At 45.0% G+C, this 18,107-nt stretch overlaps 1 protein-coding gene across 7 annotated transcripts; it reads left to right on the plus strand.

The window, feature by feature from the left end:
* Positions 1 to 324: 324 nt before the first annotated feature.
* SF1 (splicing factor 1) lies at positions 325 to 17,473 on the plus strand. Of its 7 annotated transcripts, none has more exons than XM_075939240.2 (13): positions 325 to 907; positions 2,963 to 3,091; positions 5,871 to 5,946; positions 8,722 to 8,874; positions 9,202 to 9,291; positions 10,136 to 10,319; positions 10,945 to 11,060; positions 11,162 to 11,269; positions 13,246 to 13,429; positions 14,334 to 14,574; positions 15,166 to 15,225; positions 15,318 to 15,492; positions 16,008 to 17,473. In XM_075939240.2, the coding sequence occupies exons 1-13, from the start codon at positions 415 to 417 to the stop codon at positions 16,258 to 16,260; spliced, it is 2,262 nt and encodes a 753-aa protein (XP_075795355.2). In that variant the 5' UTR covers positions 325 to 414; the 3' UTR covers positions 16,261 to 17,473. The 7 variants fall into 7 exon arrangements, with proteins under 7 accessions (XP_075795355.2, XP_075795354.2, XP_014433281.4 ...); XM_075939239.2 differs by having other exon boundaries at positions 15,318 to 15,488; XM_014577795.4 differs by having other exon boundaries at positions 15,171 to 15,225; positions 15,318 to 15,488.
* Positions 17,474 to 18,107: the final 634 nt, after the last annotated feature.

Genomic DNA, 18,107 nt, shown 5'->3' on the forward strand with positions numbered 1-18,107 from the left:
CCGTCTCTTCAACCAGTCCTAACACGGAAACCTAACTGTGTTCCCGCCCACCGTGCCACACTGCAAGTACCGCGCCTTAAATGCCCAGTCAACCAATCATAACTTGTCTTTCATCCCTCCTTCTCACGCATACTGCCGCTCAACCATTCCCATCACTGTTCGCTAGAGAGTGACATCTCATCTGACCTATGGGTGTTGCCTTCAGCACTTGTCTCCTCTCCTCCAATGACTTTCTTTCACTGGAGCGGCTCGGCCAATGTATCAGCGCGGTTGGCTAACGGACGCATGGCGCTGCCAATAGAAGGACGTGCGCGTACGACTGACATCTCGGCGGCCAATGATTTTCGAGTAGCTTTGTGAGGCGCATAGGCTGGAAGGTTCGCGAAACGCGAACGCCGCGCTGAGGAGACTCTAATGGCGGCGACTGGAGCCAACGCCACGCCGCTAGGGAAGCTCCATCCACCCCCACCACCGGGGAAGCCAGGTTACCCGATGCCTCCGCCGGGTCCACCTGGGCTGGTCCTCCCGGGTCCTCCTCCTCCACCGCCGCCAGGCCCGGGCCAGGCCCAAGCCGCCTTGCTGGGGCCTATGGCGGCTGCTGCCTACCCCTTCGCCGCGCTGCCGCCACCGCCCCCTCCTCCACCCCCACCTCCCCCGCCGCCCCAGCCTCAGCCCCCGCCGCAGCAACCGCAGCCCCCGCCGCCCCCACCGCCGCCGCCTCCTCCACAACAACAGCAGCAGCCGCCCCAGGCTGGGGGGCCTCAGGCTCCCCCTCAGTACGGGCAGTACCGCTACCCGTCCCCGCCGCCGCCCCCGCAGGGCCATGAGCAACAGCAGCAGCAGCAGCCGCCGCCGCAGCAACAACCGCAGCAGGATGAGAGCGGCCCGGGAGGGGGCAGTAACCACGGTGAGGAGCAGGACGAAAGGGGGTCGGAGAGGGAGGGTCATAAGAGTGGGGCTAGGAAGAATTGTAGGTTGGGTGTGGGGCTGCAGATGAACCGTCGGGCGGTATGAGGGTCTATAGAAGTAAGAGGCAAGCACTGCGAGGGAGCGATGGACGTTGGGAAGCTGGAGCGGTGGGTGTTATGTGTAAATGTGGCAGTGTTCGGTGAGGGAACTGGCTCGGCACCTTTTGAAGCTAGTTGCGAGTCTAGGCTGGGTAGGCAATTTTGGGGGACGTTACAGTGAAAAAGTGAAGGCATTGGGGCTTTTGAGATGGCCATGGGGAGTTAAAGGGGCTGAAACGGAGAGAGAGTTATAGTTTTGGCAATTGTGGGATGGGGTAGAAGTGGAATGGGTAAAATGGTGTTTAAGGGTTCATGGGATGAGACGTCTCTTGACACTTTGTAGGGGTATTGCAGGGAAAGAGGTATATTTGAGAATGGAAGGAAGTGATGGTGTTGAGTACTGGGAAAGAGGAAAAGGGTTGTGACTAATAAAAGGTTGAATGAGATGGGGATAAATAGGAGTAGGGTGAGACTAGATTGATAAATGGAGAATGAGTCTAGGTGGAAGATGAACCAGCCAAATATGGGGAAATGAAGGGGAACAGGATGGGTTGAGGTGTTGGCTGTTTTCTTTGAAGAAAGAGAATTGAGCAAGGGAACATTCTTAATTGGAGAGTGGGTTTGTGGCTAGGAAGATGGATGGAAAGACTTGGTTGTGGGTACCAAGAGGAAAAAAAAGATCTGAGTGTTGATATCTTAAAACGGGGGTTCTAAACATGTGGGCATGTGCTGTTCAGTGGAAGCTTTGGGCACAAAACTGAAGTCCCAAAACACTGAACAGCCTGAGATTGGTATTCTTGGAAGAAAGGAGGCCTGGTGGTGTTTATAGGCATTAGCAGATACTCATGCAACCAAAATGGAGGTCTGTGTAGTATTGGGAAGAAATGAGGGTAAAAGCTACCATGGTCTCTTCTTTCACTTTCTGTTTTTGTTGGTCTCTCTTTTTAGCAAAATGATTAGAGATAGCTAATCCTGTTAAACTTCTAATCTTTACAATAAGAGCTCATTTTGGAAATCTGTATTTAAATCATAACAGAATGCTTTTCTGTGTGAAGGCACATGAAAGCTCAGCATAAAAAAGGAGCAGTAACAATTTCCTACACACTGTTAAAGGAAAACTGCTGTGGGTATAGATAGTTTCCCATCACATCATCCAATGTAAATATCCCAGGTCTTGTAATGTGTACAAAGAGGCTGAATGTGAAATGGTGCTGTGAGGCAGCCATGTTGCTTTACTGATGGAAATCAGAACTGTAACATTCCCTTTAAAAATGGTGGCAGAAATTATTAGAAAAATAGTGTTGGATTCTAGAGTAATGTTTTTTCTTTAGAGAGCCTTCCTGTTTTCAGTTGGTTTGACTAGCTTGATTGAGGAGCATAATTTTGTAGTTGATATCACTGTTCTGTTGAACTCAAGTCTACTGAGTTTGTCCCTTGCTTATTTGCTGACAATAAATACATCTTTTAACATGGCAACATGGCTGCTTTTGCTTGTTTTTGTCTACGTATTGTGGTAGCACCCAATGGCCTGAACATAGATAGCATTCACACAGTACTAGGTGCTGTGCAAACACGGTGACAGTAAAAACATAAAGGCTGAATAGACAGGGAGTAGAGTGGAAACCGGCATAGCACAGAGGTAAAGTTATTTGTCCAAAGTCAATTGGCAGGTCAGTGATTGAACTGAAATTATATCCACTAAAACTGTGTGCAACTTTTCTCATCCCTATAAGAGATTTGGTATTGGAAGGAGTGTAGGTTGCCTTGTCAGTATTTTTTATTTAAGGGAATTCTGTGTGCTCAGTGTTGCTGTTAATAACTTTTGTGTTATGTTATGTTTTATGTTATGTTTTATGTTATGTTTTATGTTATGTTATGTTATGTTATGTTATGTTATGTTGTAGAAACACCTTCAAACATACAAAGTTTGTCTAAAAAAGGATGCTTGCCTTTAGATTTCCCTAATAAGAAGCGGAAGAGAAGCAGATGGAACCAAGACACCATGGAGCAGAAGACTGTCATCCCAGGAATGCCCACTGTTATCCCTCCTGGACTCACTCGTGAGCAAGAGAGAGCTTATATAGGTAAATACACGTTCTCCCCTTTTCCCATCTGATCTGCTGTCAGTGGTGATCCTATTTCTGGATTCTGAGTGATTTGAAAGTTAACCTTTTTTTTCTAGACTTCAGGTTATTATGGCCTTATTACATAACTTCAAATCAATAATTCTCACACATTTGCTCAGTCATGCACTGTTGCAGCTCCCCTCTCCTGCTTGTGACAGGAGTAATGTTCTCCACAGGCATGGTGAAAATGGAATGGCTAGAATAGTTTTTGTAGGTGTGATAGTCCTTTCTCTAGATATATTGGCCCTTATTCTGGAGGTGTACTTAATAATCTCATTACAGTTGGTGGGAGCCTCTAGAATTACCTCTCCAGTGGAGAACATTGCCTCCAAGTCCCTCTTCACACTGTAGTATGTGGGAAGCAGGTGCCTCCTTTCACAGCACAGCTGTACACCAGAAATGTCCCCACCCCAACCTAGTCTCTGACTTACTTTTAGGGTGCTTAATTTAAAAAAATAACCTTCCTAGAAGTTCAGTTTTGCATTCAAGGTGGTATTGATCACATTGGTTTTGCTGTCAGGGAAATTAAGAAACTTTTTTTCTGTGTGGCAAGAAATCTAAACTTTCAGCATCTCTTCTAGTTAGAGCTCTGCTTAATGAACTCTGTATTCACATGCACACAAACTGCTGAGCAAGGGATATGGCTTAGTTATGTGGGTATGAAGGGATTTGAAATATTAGTTGTGAAAATGGGGAATTTCAAAGGTTAAGATTGGTCTTTGGGACTACACCATACCAGTATGGGAATAAGAATGTTTTAATTAACTTGATTTATAAATACAAGGTTTTAACATTAACTTTGCCTTCAATTGCAAACAGTGATGCTAAATTCACTTTTCATGAACTGATAAGCCAGGAGTGTGAGAGAGGCAAAAAAAATTTCTAATGTGTCTGAGACTTTGCATTGTCACATGTAATTCTATTCTTGCCTTTTTACATAAAGCGAGCTCTTCTTCACAAGACAGTCTGATCCAGTTCATCTGCTTGAGGTTGAAAACAATTCTTGGTTTCTTTCTTCTGCATAACCACTGAGAATTTTGATTTGCTTTGTAACTGATTTCCTTGTCCATCCACAGCAGTGCTGAGAGCTGGCAATGATTACTACTTAAATCTGTTAATGGTTTACTGGCAAGGCTGCTAGTTCAGTTTCTAGACAGTGTCAATTTTTCCCTTAGTTCTGACAGTTTCTGTATCAGAAGATCTCTAGAGAAATTTAGAGGTGAATTTGATCCATAAAACAAACATCTGATATTTAAAGGAAAAGTCAGGTGTTAACTGATTTTACAGCTGTTCTGTAGTGAGAAATTTACACAAAGTAATCTGATTTCCTGTTTTTCTGAAGTTGCTGTTCTCTTGTGTAAAGCCCTGTGTGTGCATGCGTTGTATCAGCAACAAAGCTAAGATATTTATCATGCCCCAAAGAGCTTATAATGTGTGCATAACTTAAACCACAGGATATATATTCGGAAGAGGAAGACATGGGGGACTAAGGAGGAGAGAAGTAGGATTTGGGGATTATGGAGATCCAGGATTGCTTGAACAATTTAAAGAAGGGACATGATTGGCAGATATGGACAGTGAGTGCCCCCAATATCATTTGAAGGAGTAAGAAATGCAGGACATATATTGCGCACGCAAGGAAAGCAAAGTTCTTGTGCCTTTGAGGCATACGCTTTAAATTGAAACCAGCATAAAACTACTGCCAATAGTATAAAATAGCTGCATCTCAGAATTCTCAGTCTATGCTAAGGTAAGAAGCAAATGTAACACCAGCACTTTTAATTTAAAAAAATGGGGGAGGGATGGTGAGAAGAAGTGGTGTGGACCAGATTAGCACCCCTCTCCACAAGGTGCTGTTCAGCTTCTCCAGAAATTAACCAAATCACATTGCTCAGGTTTCAAAGATCCTGATCTTTCTTCTTTTGTACAGCCTCAGATGCCAAGAACTGAGTCAAGCTTAGCTGCTTGTACATTTCAGTAATTTACCATCTGAAAATGGACACGGAATCTTTTTGACTTATATTGTCTGTGACCTATAACTGAAACAGGCCTTTGGCAGTCTGTACATAGTATGGGTTAGCTAGTATGGTACAGTGCATGCAATTTCTGTCCAATAGGATATTGTATGTTTTTTATTTAAGTTTTCTTTAGAATAAAGACATGGACAAATGCATTGCCTATGTGCTTTTGCCTTAGGAGAAGAAATGAGACCTTTTCTAAACTGGTATATCTGAGTTCAGCAACATGAATTTTACTCACATTTTTAATTGGCTCTCAAATCATCAGTAAAATGTGTTTAAAAAAATTGGTACTCTGTTCTGGAAAGTAGTAGTCCAGCATTTAAAATGCAATTGCTTGAAAGACATTAGTCCCGGATCTAATACCAGTTTTAGTAGGTCAGAAATAGTTTTGGCTTCCAGTGATTTGCTGGTTGTAGTCTGGGATCAAACAGTTCTTTCTGCTAACCCCATTTCAAGTGAGCACTTTGCTTTTTAATTAATAATACTCCTTGAAGGATAGGTAGATGTAAATAAGATCAATTTGGTCCTTTCTGGATTCCTGCTGAACTTAGCTAGCTGACATAACATTGTGGGGGTCTCCTTCAATTTATTCACAATATCAGTCGTCCATTGCAAAGTCTCCCGTTCTTCATGCTGTGATGTTAAGATTTGAGATGTTTTTTGGTAACAATGTCTTTTTTCCATCCTTTTTTCTTTCCTAACCTGGTTTCTTCCAGTGCAACTGCAGATTGAAGACCTGACTCGTAAACTGCGCACAGGAGACCTGGGCATCCCCCCTAACCCAGAGGACAGGTTGGGAAACAGTTTTAACCAGCTGACAGTAACACTTTTACCTTTTTTCAATACATTTTTGGTGGCATCATAATGTGTCAGTTCAATGCAATCCTGTCCTAGTCAGATGACTGCAGTGCTCTTATATGACAGTGATGTGGAGGAGAGCTGGGGTTTTTCTGTTAGGGAAGATGGAATGAAATCAATTATAGATGTACAAAAACACAGGGACGGGGGTAATAAGAGTATATCATTATTTGTGATTTTCTAAGCTTGTAGGTTTAATTAATCTGACTTGTTTTAAGGGAAATTAAGGTAGCCAATTAATGTATTTTTTCAGGGTCTGACTTGTGCACATGCCCAGTATCTAGAGGTCTTTCTCACAGGTTTACCTTGCAAACTTTTAAACACTATTTTATTTTAAATTATTTTTGCATCATTGAATTTGAGCAGCCTGGAAAAATACTCTGATCTGCTTATATTGCAGAACTTTCTGCTTGGTGGTTGAGGATGGTTATATAAAAGCCAGATGAGTTTTCTAACCAATTTCTTTGCTGCCAGCTATTGTACAGCTTTGGGGAATTCTGGGGGCTCAGGGTGGTGGAGTAATGCCAGCCTCACTTACTCTTTTTGAAGTGAAAATGTTGCAGTAGGTTTTTGGACAGCTGGTGGCTATGTTGGCCTTCAGTGACGTTCTGAGAAGTAACAGTATTTAACCACTTTATTTTTGTGATTGGGTTGTTAGCATGGAACAGCGGAGTCTGGTTTGTTTATCGGAGGGGAGCAATCCCCCCACTCTCCAACCTTCCAGCAGGAATTTGTTGTGTTATAACATTTAGCACAACTGAAGTAGTTTTGCTTTTAAGAGTGAAAACTTGCTGACAGTATATTAGATCAGTAAGATGGTATCATGGATGTTAAAGCCATTCATTTTTGCATCTTTGTTAGCCTTTGTAAAGGAGTCAAATTATTATGCCTTATTTCCACTAACTCTAGTTTTCCTTAGCATACAAATTTTGCCCTCCCATTTTGTACTTTTTATGTGGCACCACAACATAGTGGTTTCTTACTATTATTTTTAATCATTTACTACAAGGTACTAGTAAACTTTGAAAGGGTTTTTATCCTTTTACTGTCAGGAGGAAATAGATGTAAAGTCTGTCCTTTTCCCCCTTGTGCTTGGTTTTTAAGATTGAGTTGGGGCTATTGGTCTTAATTTGACTAATAATTGGCATTTATTATATGAACAGTAACCCAGACTGATGAGGGGAGAGTTATTGGTGTTTTAATTTTTTCCTGTAAAGGTGAGACATTGCTGTAACAACCTTTAATATTTTTAATGATCAGGTTAGCAAAAGAGCCCAAAACCAGAGTCATCTGATCTGTCAAATATCAAACTTGATACTGGTTTATAAAAAATTCATTGGGATTTCTGGTTCAGTTACGGGAGAGTGTAACTCTTAATTGCTCCTCAGCAGTTCAGCAGAATCAAATGCATGAAATGACTGTCTTAGCATTGATTTCTGAATGTGTAATTTCAAAGTTAAGCCATTTAATAATTCACTGTGTTTTGAGTTCTTTAAAATGTGTTTCTAAATCACCTACTAGCTAACATGAGTTTAAGATGCTTAGTATAAAACAAGCTGGGCGGGTGATAGCTTGTATTTTGTGTTGCTCTCTCTGCTATTGGATTGTGTTACATTTATTCAAATCCTAGAAATGGAGGTGTAATTTAGACCTGGTTAGTCCTGATCAAACCTGACATTTTATTCCATGTGTTGATGGTTCACTTTAGGCTGAGAAGACAGTGGGATCATCTGATTTTATCCTTGTTCTAACCAGCTAGAAAAAGTTTCTTTTAACCTAAAACAAGGGTGTAGGTTTCTTATTACTTCCGGGATGTATTTTTAATAACCTGATCCACATAATCTCTTCCCTTCTTGCAGCTAATTCTAAATTTTCCTTTGTTTTAAAAAAGGTCCATAACTTAATCAAATTTCTAGGAGTGTGACTTTTTTTTCTTACCGCAAACACAGCTGTGGTAGATCAAACTGACTTTTATTTTAGCTTCACAATATTTTGCTGTTAAAACAAAACTAATTCTGCTTTCTGGGCATCTAAACCCTGTGGAGAAAACAGGGTTCTCCATAGAGGTTTACAGGTCCAGACTGTGGACCAAGAAGAGACGGTTTGACCCTGCCTTAACACAGAAAACAGGTTGAGTCGGCCTTGAAGCTGCCAGCACAATGATGGAAAAGCCAGGACAGAAGCCATGACCGTCTCTCTACATTGGGGCAGTGAACTAGACTTAATGGGTGTTGCCAGCAGGATTAGTCACCTTTGATTAAAGCCTAATCTTTTATTACTCTGTTATGCTGTTAAAAGTCCACGTTTAACCTGCGTTACCTCCTTCGTTAGGAGTCTCTCTAAACTCATAGCTTCATTGCCTAGTGAAGCTGGAAAGTTCTCCGTTTGAATTAACTCTCTCCACCTTCCCTTTTAAAAACATGAGCATGCTCATGGCAAAATTGCCATCACTGTAGCTGTTTAGTCTTGCTATCCCCATAAAGTACCATATTTTCCCCCTCCTCGTGGCATATAGTGTTTTGCTGCAACCTTCTTGTCCATGTAGCAATAAGACAGGCGTGAGTGAACTTACACCTTCCTTTCCTGTGGTCTTAATAGCACATTTATCTCTGATTTGCCTAAATTATGCTAGGGCTCAGGGGAAGCTATACTTGTAAGTGGTCCCTTGATGTTGGCCACAGGAGGAATAACCGTGGGTGTTTTCTGCAGGTCTCCTTCCCCCGAGCCCATTTACAATAGTGAGGGGAAGCGCTTGAACACCCGTGAGTTTCGCACCCGCAAAAAGCTAGAGGAAGAGAGACATAACCTCATCACAGAGATGGTGGCCCTCAATCCAGATTTCAAGCCACCAGCTGATTACAAGTAAGTGGAGGGGAAGATCCTGCAAGATGTTACGGGTAGGCACTTGCAGTGTGTTATTCCTGGAGGGTTTTATCTTGTCCCAAAATCCAAGATTGAATTTTGCCCTGGTATAGATGATCATAGCTTCCCTTTCACAAGTACTGCTGTTGTAATTATCTTTTTGGGCTCCACCTATAAAGCAGATAGCTAGCCACTATGATTCCCTGGACTTCCACTGCATTCTGAACTGGGGAAAGAGTTCTGATTTCAGATGGCTCAGGTTCCTTATGAATTTATCTGTTGGCTTGCTATATGCGTGTCTTGATGTTCACTTCTTAATACTTTCAGACCCCCAGCGACCCGAGTGAGCGATAAGGTGATGATCCCACAAGATGAATATCCTGAAATTAACTTTGTGGGACTTCTGATTGGACCCAGGTAAGCTGTGGCTCCTCTCTCAAATGAGAGCAGTTCAGAGGTGATTGCATTTGGAGTCAAGACTTCAACGATAAAGGATAGTGCTTGCTTATTTGGTCCTGGAAAAAGCACATTAGGACTCTAGCTAATAACTGGTGTGGCATCAAGACCAAATTGGAAGTGTCAGCCTTTAAAATGGTTCAAAACCATGTTTGTTCAAGAGCCAGGCTGAATGTACTCAAAGACTCAAAGTAGTTTTAGTGTCTTGCAGTCTTTTGGGCACTAGAAAGCTATACCAGTTCTAGTCTCCATCATGCAAGCCCCATGCATTTTTATGTAGACCTTCCTGACACTGAAATAGTTTACATGCCATGTTATCTTCTGATAGGACTTCCTTGCTAGTAATTCTGAGACACCGGGTGTGTTTATGCTTTCACTGTGAATAGAGCAGTATTCATTTGTTTGAGGAGCTTGGCATTATTCTAGTGCTAGATCTATCCTGGGAATTTACTCCAGCATAGCTGTGTGTCTCAGGAATATGAAAAAAATTATACCCCCAAGAGATGTGGTTATGTTGATATAACCTCTGTTGTAGGTGGCCCTTGGTCAATGAAAGACCTAGCTACTGGCTTTTGAGAAGGTGGAATACCTATGCCAACAGGAAAATACTTATACCAGTGTGAGGCAGTGTCAAAACTGAAGTGCTAGTGCAGCAAAGCTACAACTGTGCTGCACTAACAAATTGTTCTAAAGAGACTGTTAACTTACTTGAGGCATGGATAGTTATAGTAGAAATGAAGTATCGCTGGGGATGAGGGCGAATCCCCTATTTGGCATGGGAATAATGAAGCCATTTGTTCTACAGAGGCAATACCCTGAAGAATATTGAGAAAGAATGCAATGCCAAGATCATGATCCGGGGTAAGGGATCAGTGAAGGAAGGGAAGGTGGGCCGAAAAGATGGACAGATGCTACCTGGAGAAGATGAGCCTCTACATGCTCTGGTCACTGCCAACACTATGGAGAATGTGAAGAAAGCTGTGGAACAGGTATAAATGCAGAGCTCCTGATGGTCAAACTGAGCGCTTCTCAGCTAGGGATGTGATGGTGTAAATGGTTAACCAATGAGCCTGGACTCATTGGTTAATTTTCACAGATACATGCAGGGCCCCTTCTCCTCCTACTGCCTCTATTGGAGGCAGCAGGGCAGAGTGTTCGTTGGGGGTCTGGCCTTTTTGTATCCGGCAGTAGGGGTTGGGGTGCAGGTGAGTTGGTGCTTGCAGGAGCCTGCTTAAAAGCTGGCTCCCTCTGTGCACCAGCTCCTGTGAAGCCACCTTTTCCCCATCCCACACCCCAGCATTTAACATCCCTAATCTCAGCAGTAGTAAAAGATCACATTATGGAAACTCAGCTCCAGCTTGTCTTCTGCACTTGTATTCCATTGCCATCCTCTTGCTATGCATGCTGCTTTTTGTTCTTTTTAAAGAGGCTAAGTGATTAAGTAAATGAGAGCTCTACCTGGGTACTTGAGGAAGAGTTGATCTCAGGGAAGGAATGGGAGTGAGAAGCTGGAATCCTAATGGTGGGGTTTTGGGTTTTGAGAGCCGACTTTCTCCAAGGCAGATAGGGCTTTGAGCTTGATACCGCTAAGCAGTGTATCTCTGTCTCTTCCAGATCCGGAATATCCTGAAGCAAGGCATTGAAACACCAGAAGACCAGAATGATTTGCGGAAGATGCAGCTGCGTGAGTTGGCCCGGCTTAATGGAACGCTGCGGGAAGATGACAACAGGTAAGTATCTGCCTTTTGGAAGTAGAAAGTCAGTGTAGCTGCATATGTTTGCTGCTTTCTCTAGTGTCAAGCTGATGTAACTCTACTCTGTTCACCCATAGGATCCTGCGGCCATGGCAGAGTGCAGAGACCCGTAGCATCACAAACACCACTGTGTGTACCAAATGTGGAGGAGCTGGCCACATTGCATCTGACTGCAAGTTTGCTAGGTAAATCTCCCAGGACTGATTGCTAAGGAAAGCCATCTTCTGAGAGCTGTGCCTGCTCATTTATGCAGGCAGATGGGTTCTGTGATTGGAATTAGGGATGTAAAAGAGTAGTTGAGTATCTGATAAGCCTTATGGAGTTGACTGCGCATTATCCCCCCCCCCCCCCCCCCCCCCCCCCCCCGCCTCTGTCAGAGGCAGTGTGGGAGGGAAGCAGGAGCCACTGTTGAGGGTGGGGGAGCCAGGTTAAAAACCAGTTCCCTCCAGCACTATCTCTCCGGTGGGGCAGGGGAAACAGAGGTGCAGTGGTGCTGTGGCTTTGCCTTTTTAAATGTAGCAAGCGTCACAGCTTGCAGCAGCACAGGGGTGCAGCACAGGACCTGGTGCAAGTGGGGACTGCTTCAGTTCCCACTTGGGCTGGGCCCCCAACTTCTGTGGCTCTGCCTTTTTAAATGTAAAAACTTAAAACAACGAATAGTCTAGCAGCACCTTGAAGATTAACAAAACATGTAGATGGTGGTATGAGCTTTCATGAGCACAGCCCACTTCTTCAAACCACTGCCTACGAAAGCTCATGATACCATCTACATGCTTTGTTAGTCTTTAAGGTGCTGCTAGACTATGTGGTCGTGTTTTTAAGTTTTTTCAGTTACAGACTAACTCAGCTACCCATCTGAAGTTTTTAAATGTAGTAAGAGCCAAGTGGCTCCTACAGTATTTAAACTGCAGAGCCTCAGCAGGGGGTAGCAAGCACCATCCCTCCACCCCCATTGACTAATCGAATAGTTGATGGAAATTCCTTCAATTGCTTAATTAGCTGATTAATTGAAATTTAACATCCCTAGTTGGAATGCTGTAGTCTTCCAGAAGGGAGTCTTGGCAGCTGGCCATCCTGCTAGTCTGTTTTCCTCTGAGCACAATACCTTGAGAAGAGGCAGGAGTTAACACATAGTTGGCTTGGAAATTTATCCTGTACAGTACCTAATGGGGTTAAAAATTGAGGCCCAAACAAGACTGAGTGGGATGAAGGAACTTTTCTTAGTGTTAGGTTATTCCGTTAGTATATGGTTTCTGGTACAAGCTGTTGGAGATTGGACCAGTGCCTCCATCTAGCCCACTATCCCATCTATGGTATATATTCATTTACTGTGACAGCTTACTCTATGTAGCTTTGGATCCATGTGTTCTGTAGTGTGGACTCTGCTTCCCTTCCATATCACTGGTATCTAGTATATGTTTTGCAGCAGCAGTTTTCCATCTTGGACCTTCAGATGATTTAAGGGGTCCACAAATGGTGACTATGGAGGAAGGTTTCAGATCCTAGAAAATGCATTCTGTTTTTCTGACTAGTGTGCAAATGCCCCCAAACTACAGGTCAAAATCCCAAATTGTTGCTGTTACCATAGAAGCCTGCAGTCTAGTGCCCTTTCACTCTGTCAAATGCTATGCACGTGCAACATTCATAATTGAATTTTGTTCAATCAGTTTTCAATCTGACCTCTGTGGTAGTGGTACATAGAACACAGGTTGAATTTCCAAAAGATTCTACACCTCCTTTTGAAGGGTCTGCCAAATGACAGTAGGTTGAAAATTAAGTTCCCTCTAAGCTGTGCGGCCACTCCGCAGTCTATCAAGGGCCGCTCAGGTACTCAGGACTGTGGTGGAGGGAGGTGCATCTCTCCTAGCCCTGGAACTGTCCTGGTTGGGGGGGGGGGACACCTCACACTTCAAATTCCTCATCCCTGACCCCACTCTGGAGCCTGCACCCTGAACTGCTCATTCCTGACCTCACCCAGGGCCTTCATTCCCTTGCCTCCTAGCCTTGAGATCCCTTCTACACTCTGAATCCCTTAGTCTCACCCCCACCACATATCTCTATATTGGTGCATGTAATCAAATCCATCCTGCACGTGCATGGAAAACATTAGAGGGAACATTTTAAAACACTGGCTTAATGGTGTGTGACTTTCTGCTTCTAGACCTGGTGGAGACCCTCAGTCTGCTCAGGACAAAGCCCGCATGGACAAAGAATACTTGTCCCTGATGGCAGAGTTGGGAGAAGCTCCAGTCCCAGCATCTGTGGGATCTTCCTCTGGCCCTACCAATACGCCTCTGTCAAGTGGGCCCAGACCCTCTGGACCAGGAAACAACCCACCTCCTCCTGTGAGTTATTGGGCCTTTTCACTTATCTGCTTGGAAGGAAAAACCCTTTTCTTCACCCCTATGCACTGTGGTGTCCATCCCACCATACCTCTACGGTGGTGGTGACAGGAATCTCTATCCCTTTAATGATTGATAGGAAGGGAAACACCTGTGCAGTCAGCTCCTGTATTTTTTCATGTTTTGGGACACCGAAAATATTTTGAGGAGCTTGGAAATTCTTAAGTTGAATGAAAACTGGATTGTTTAGAAAGCATAGTTCTATAAACTTAGAGAATGGAAACCAGGAGCTTCTGTTCTTCCTGTCTCTCAGTGCACGCAGTAGGGAACATTGGGTGAAATTGGAAGGTGGTGATTTCATAATGAACAAGAGATACTTTTCATGCTACACATGCTTATTACAACATTTCATGTGTGTAGTAGATGAGAGAAGATGCTCTTGTCAGGAAGACAAACCCCAAAACAAAACAATTCTTTCATAGTACTCTGTAAAACTCATTGCCATAGCATTGAGGCCAAAAAGTTAGGTTTAAAAAAAAACAGTGGGACAATTTAACAGACATTAAAAGCTACAGTAGTCAGTGCTAACAAGTTTTGGTAGGGATGTTTACACCACCTGCTTCAGAGCTTACACCAATCTGTAACTGGTAAGGAATGGGGTGAGAGATAATGTCAGACAGGTTTAGTTTTCATCTGCATGATGCAGGGTATAGTTCCTTGCACCTTCCTCTGAAGCATCTGACTGGCCACTGTCAAGATATCACATTAGACTCTCAAAGAGAATCTGGTCCTATTCCATAGTATAACAGTTAAGTTAGATATCCCCTTTGCTGTCTGAAGTACATGGGAAGATAGCTTTCATTGTATTTAAAGGTATATCTAAATAGCTACTTTCTCCTCCCACCAGAACCGTCCTCCGTGGATGAACTCTGGCCCCTCTGACAACCGGCCCTACCATGGCATGCATGGAGGACCTGGGGGTCCAGGTGGACCTCACAACTTCCACCACCCTATGCCCAACATGGGTGGGCATGGTGGCCATCCAATGCAGCATAATCCCAATGGCCCACCACCTTGGATGCAGCCACATCATCCACCCATGAACCAGGGGCCACATCCTCCAGGTCACCCTGGCCCCCACCACATGGGTAAGTACATTCCAAGGCACTGCGGGTATGTGGGTGTTGGCTTGGGTGGGGACTGGTGTTGGGGTTTGGCCATAGGGGAATGCTCCTTAGTTGTCATACACTACTTAATGGTATGGTATGCTCCCTTCTCAAAGTGAAGAGTTTATTTCTTTACAGCTTCAGGGCTTAGGCTATGGCAGTAATACTTGCGCCAAATTCAGGAGCCAAGCCTTACCTAAAAGAGCCCTACCAGTATGAATGCCAGGAGAAATAGTGTTTTGTATTTATGCATACAAGTAAGATTTATACATACAACTTAATGCAAGTTGACAACTAAATTGGTTATAGTACAAGCATCCTGTTTAATAACTTTGGTTAATTAAATGTTTTAATATCCTAAGCTGCAGAAGACTGCCACTTGAGGCTTGAAAGCCACAGTTTGAGTATCACTGGGCTACAGTGTCTACATGGACTCTTGTCTGAGGGCAGGGCTGTTGGGCAGCTGAGAGGGGCTTTTGGGAGTGTGGGAGAAGGGGGGATGCGGAGAGAGAGAGAAGTGAGAGGAATTTGTCTGTAATTGGCACTAAGGCTGCGGTCTTTCATTCCCTCAAGATCAGTACCTGGGAAATACGCCTGTGGGCTCTGGGGTCTATCGCCTGCATCAAGGAAAAGGTGAGTGTCTTCAGTCACAAGCCCTTAACCAAGTCACCTTTCAGTGTCACCTCAGTGCCCAGCCCCTAATTGGCAGCCCCTCTCCCTTGCAGGTATGATGCCGCCGCCGATGGGTATGATGGCCCCGCCGCCCCCTCCGCCCAGTGGTCAGCCTCCCCCGCCTCCCTCTGGTCCTCTTCCCCCATGGCAGCAGCAGCAGCAGCCTCCGCCGCCACCTCCCAGCAGCAGTATGGCGTCCAGTACTCCCTTGCCATGGCAGCAAAGTGAGTAAGAGCAATTCTCTTACCTTTATCCCCATCCCGCATGCGTGGGAGAAAGGGACACTACCCCACCCACCCATATATTAAATGGGTGTAGAAGGAGGGGTAGGGGACATGAGAACATGGCAGCATGTTTGCAGAGGCTGGGGTAGTACAGTGACCCCATCTCCATTGCTGCTGTCCGCTGCCAATTGGCTGGGAAACACTGTCATAGCAGCTAGCCCCCTGCTGCTTTGGGAGCTGTGTTCCTGCAGCCTGCTTGCCCAGCTGTCACCTGTACCAAAGCAGAGATGGAAATAGCTCTCTGCACATAGGGCAAAGCAGTCATATGGAGGACTCTTATTGACACCAGAGAATGCTCTGTTACGCTCCCAGGATCAGTAGTATCCTATGTGCATGTGGCGAGCCATCATCCCATCACAGTCCGGTCCCTTTAGTGAGGCTGACACTTCCCTTACCCACAGCTGCTCTGAGCTTCACCCTGGATCCTTTTAAGTGACCTTATTCTTCTTTAAATCCTAGATTCGACGACCACCACCACCACGAGCGCTGGCACCGGGTCCATCCCGCCATGGCAGCAGCAGGGGGCTGCGGCGGCGGCGGCTTCTACGGGGGCCCCGCAGATGCAAGGCAACCCCTCCATGGTCCCTTTGCCTCCAGGGGTCCAGCCTCCGCTGCCGCCCGGGGCCCCGCCTCCTCCGCCGCCGCCGCCGCCTGGCTCCGCGGGCATGATGTACGCCCCTCCCCCTCCCCCGCCCCCCATGGACCCTTCTAATTTCGTCACCATGATGGGGATGGGGGTGCCGGCCTTGCCGCCATTTGGCATGCCTCCTGCACCTCCACCACCCCCACCACAGAACTGAAGGATGGATTTTTTTCTATTCAATTGTCTCATAAAATGCTGAATCTCACCTTATGGAGCCAGGAATCGGAAGGGGGAGGCACGTTAAGCCAGGCTGCTGGGAACGTGCCAGAGATGACATCTCTCAACTTCCTCCTTGCGCTATTCAGAATGAAGGCTCAAAGCATTGTCGTGTCCGATTCCTGTCCGACTTGTGTGTTTCAGTAGCAGAATCCACACTAGCTCTCAGGGCGCTGAAGCACGGAGTCTCTCCTTCTGAAGCAGGGGCTGCCGGGGCTCCCACAGTGAGATCGGAGGACTCTGGGAATGCAGTGAGGACTCTCCCTTGGCGCAGAAACCTGCCTGTAGCTGGCTGGTGGACATGTTGGGAGAAAGAACAGTTCTGTGAAGCAACATGACTCTTTCCTTGGAGAATGCGGTCGGAACGCTGGCTCCATATTGTGAAACTGTTACTTTATTTTCTTTCTCTCTCTTTCTTTCTCTCACTCTGACTTAGATTTTAAATCCATTGGAGAAGAACAGTGTTCTCTAAGACTAGATTCTTTACAGCACGGTTTAGTGCCTGTAGGTTGGAATGTGGGCAAGAGGCAAGCAAATGGATTTTAGAGGTCTCCTTGGATATGACTGCATACCAGAGGGAAGAGACAGGAAAGTACTATAGTTAATCTTTGTGCCCTATGAACTCCAGCTCTAATTACACCCCAAGTCAGGGCTTTGGCTTGGGAAGCATTGCTATACCAGACAATAGTGGCAAGCATGCTGGAGGGGTGGGTCCATTGTCCTCTAACTGTGGGTATTGGAATATCCCACAGGGGGCAGTAGCAAGTTGTCGGTGGTTAATTGGGTATTTGAGGTTTCAGTAGATATTGAGAAGGCCCTGCTACTGCATACACTCAAGGTCCATTTACTTTTCTCTTGCCACGTGCCTAGAATCTTTTTTTAACATCTGAATGTTTTGTGGTCTGGGGTCCCCTTGCCCCCCAAATTGGAGCGGTTTCTGTTGACGATAATGTGTAAAACGCTCTTCCGTTCCGACACCCGCAGCCATTTCTTACTGCTTTTTTGTGTATGAATAAAACTGCATTAGAGGGGAGGTTCCAATGAATAAAAGCATTTTTATAAAGGACTAATTAATTCCCAATGGACTTGGGTGGGACCCTGTTAACATTTGCTACCAATATGTGGTGCTATGTTCCACTGCAAGAGTTGGGCTATATTTCTTAAAGGCAGGGTTTGGGGACGTGATTCCTGGCAATTTTGTATGGAAAGGATGTGTCCCTGGAAGCTTGACTCCTCTTGAGGCATTCAGCCTTACAAACAGGGTCCTTGCTGGGAGGCGGCTGCTCCAGCAGCAATCCAATTACAGGATATTTGATACCTCTGTTGCTGGGGCAGTATTAGGTGGGCTGCCTTCTCTGCTGTCACATAGTCTGACCCATCAAAGGATCACTGGCTCATTTAATACCTCATGTTCTGTAGTGCTAGTCCCTCCTTAAGCCAAGGGCTAGCTAAAATATCAAGTTTTGCATGGCAACATTGGGTGGCTTGGTTTGTCCAGTCACTGCTAACAGTTTCCATTTCTGCACCTATGCCAGATGTGAGCAGAACCTCAAACCAGTACCCTTAGGAGCATTTCTGCCAGTTCACTGCTGTGTCCTCCAAGCATTGTGAATAATTTCTGCCTGGTTAGGGCTAGCAGAATATCCCTGCTTTGTGCCAGTTTCTCTTGTGGGATTTGGGTCAGGAGAAGCATGCAATGC

This window comes from Pelodiscus sinensis, chromosome 11 (genome assembly GCF_052426305.1).
Source record: "Pelodiscus sinensis isolate ZL-2025 chromosome 11, ASM5242630v1, whole genome shotgun sequence".
NCBI classification, from domain to species: domain Eukaryota; kingdom Metazoa; phylum Chordata; order Testudines; family Trionychidae; genus Pelodiscus; species Pelodiscus sinensis.

What these genes read in the sequence shown, in the direction of transcription:
- SF1 (XM_075939239.2), top strand. Translation starts at nt 415, where the DNA reads ATGGCGGCGACTGGAGCCAACGCCACGCCGCTAGGGAAGCTCCATCCA. An exon ending in GGGAGGGGGCAGTAACCACG is followed by an intron (nt 908 to 2,962) that starts GTGAGGAGCAGG and finishes GCTTGCCTTTAG; the next exon opens with ATTTCCCTAATAAGAAGCGG. An exon ending in CTGCGGGAAGATGACAACAG is followed by an intron (nt 11,061 to 11,161) that starts GTAAGTATCTGC and finishes GTTCACCCATAG; the next exon opens with GATCCTGCGGCCATGGCAGA.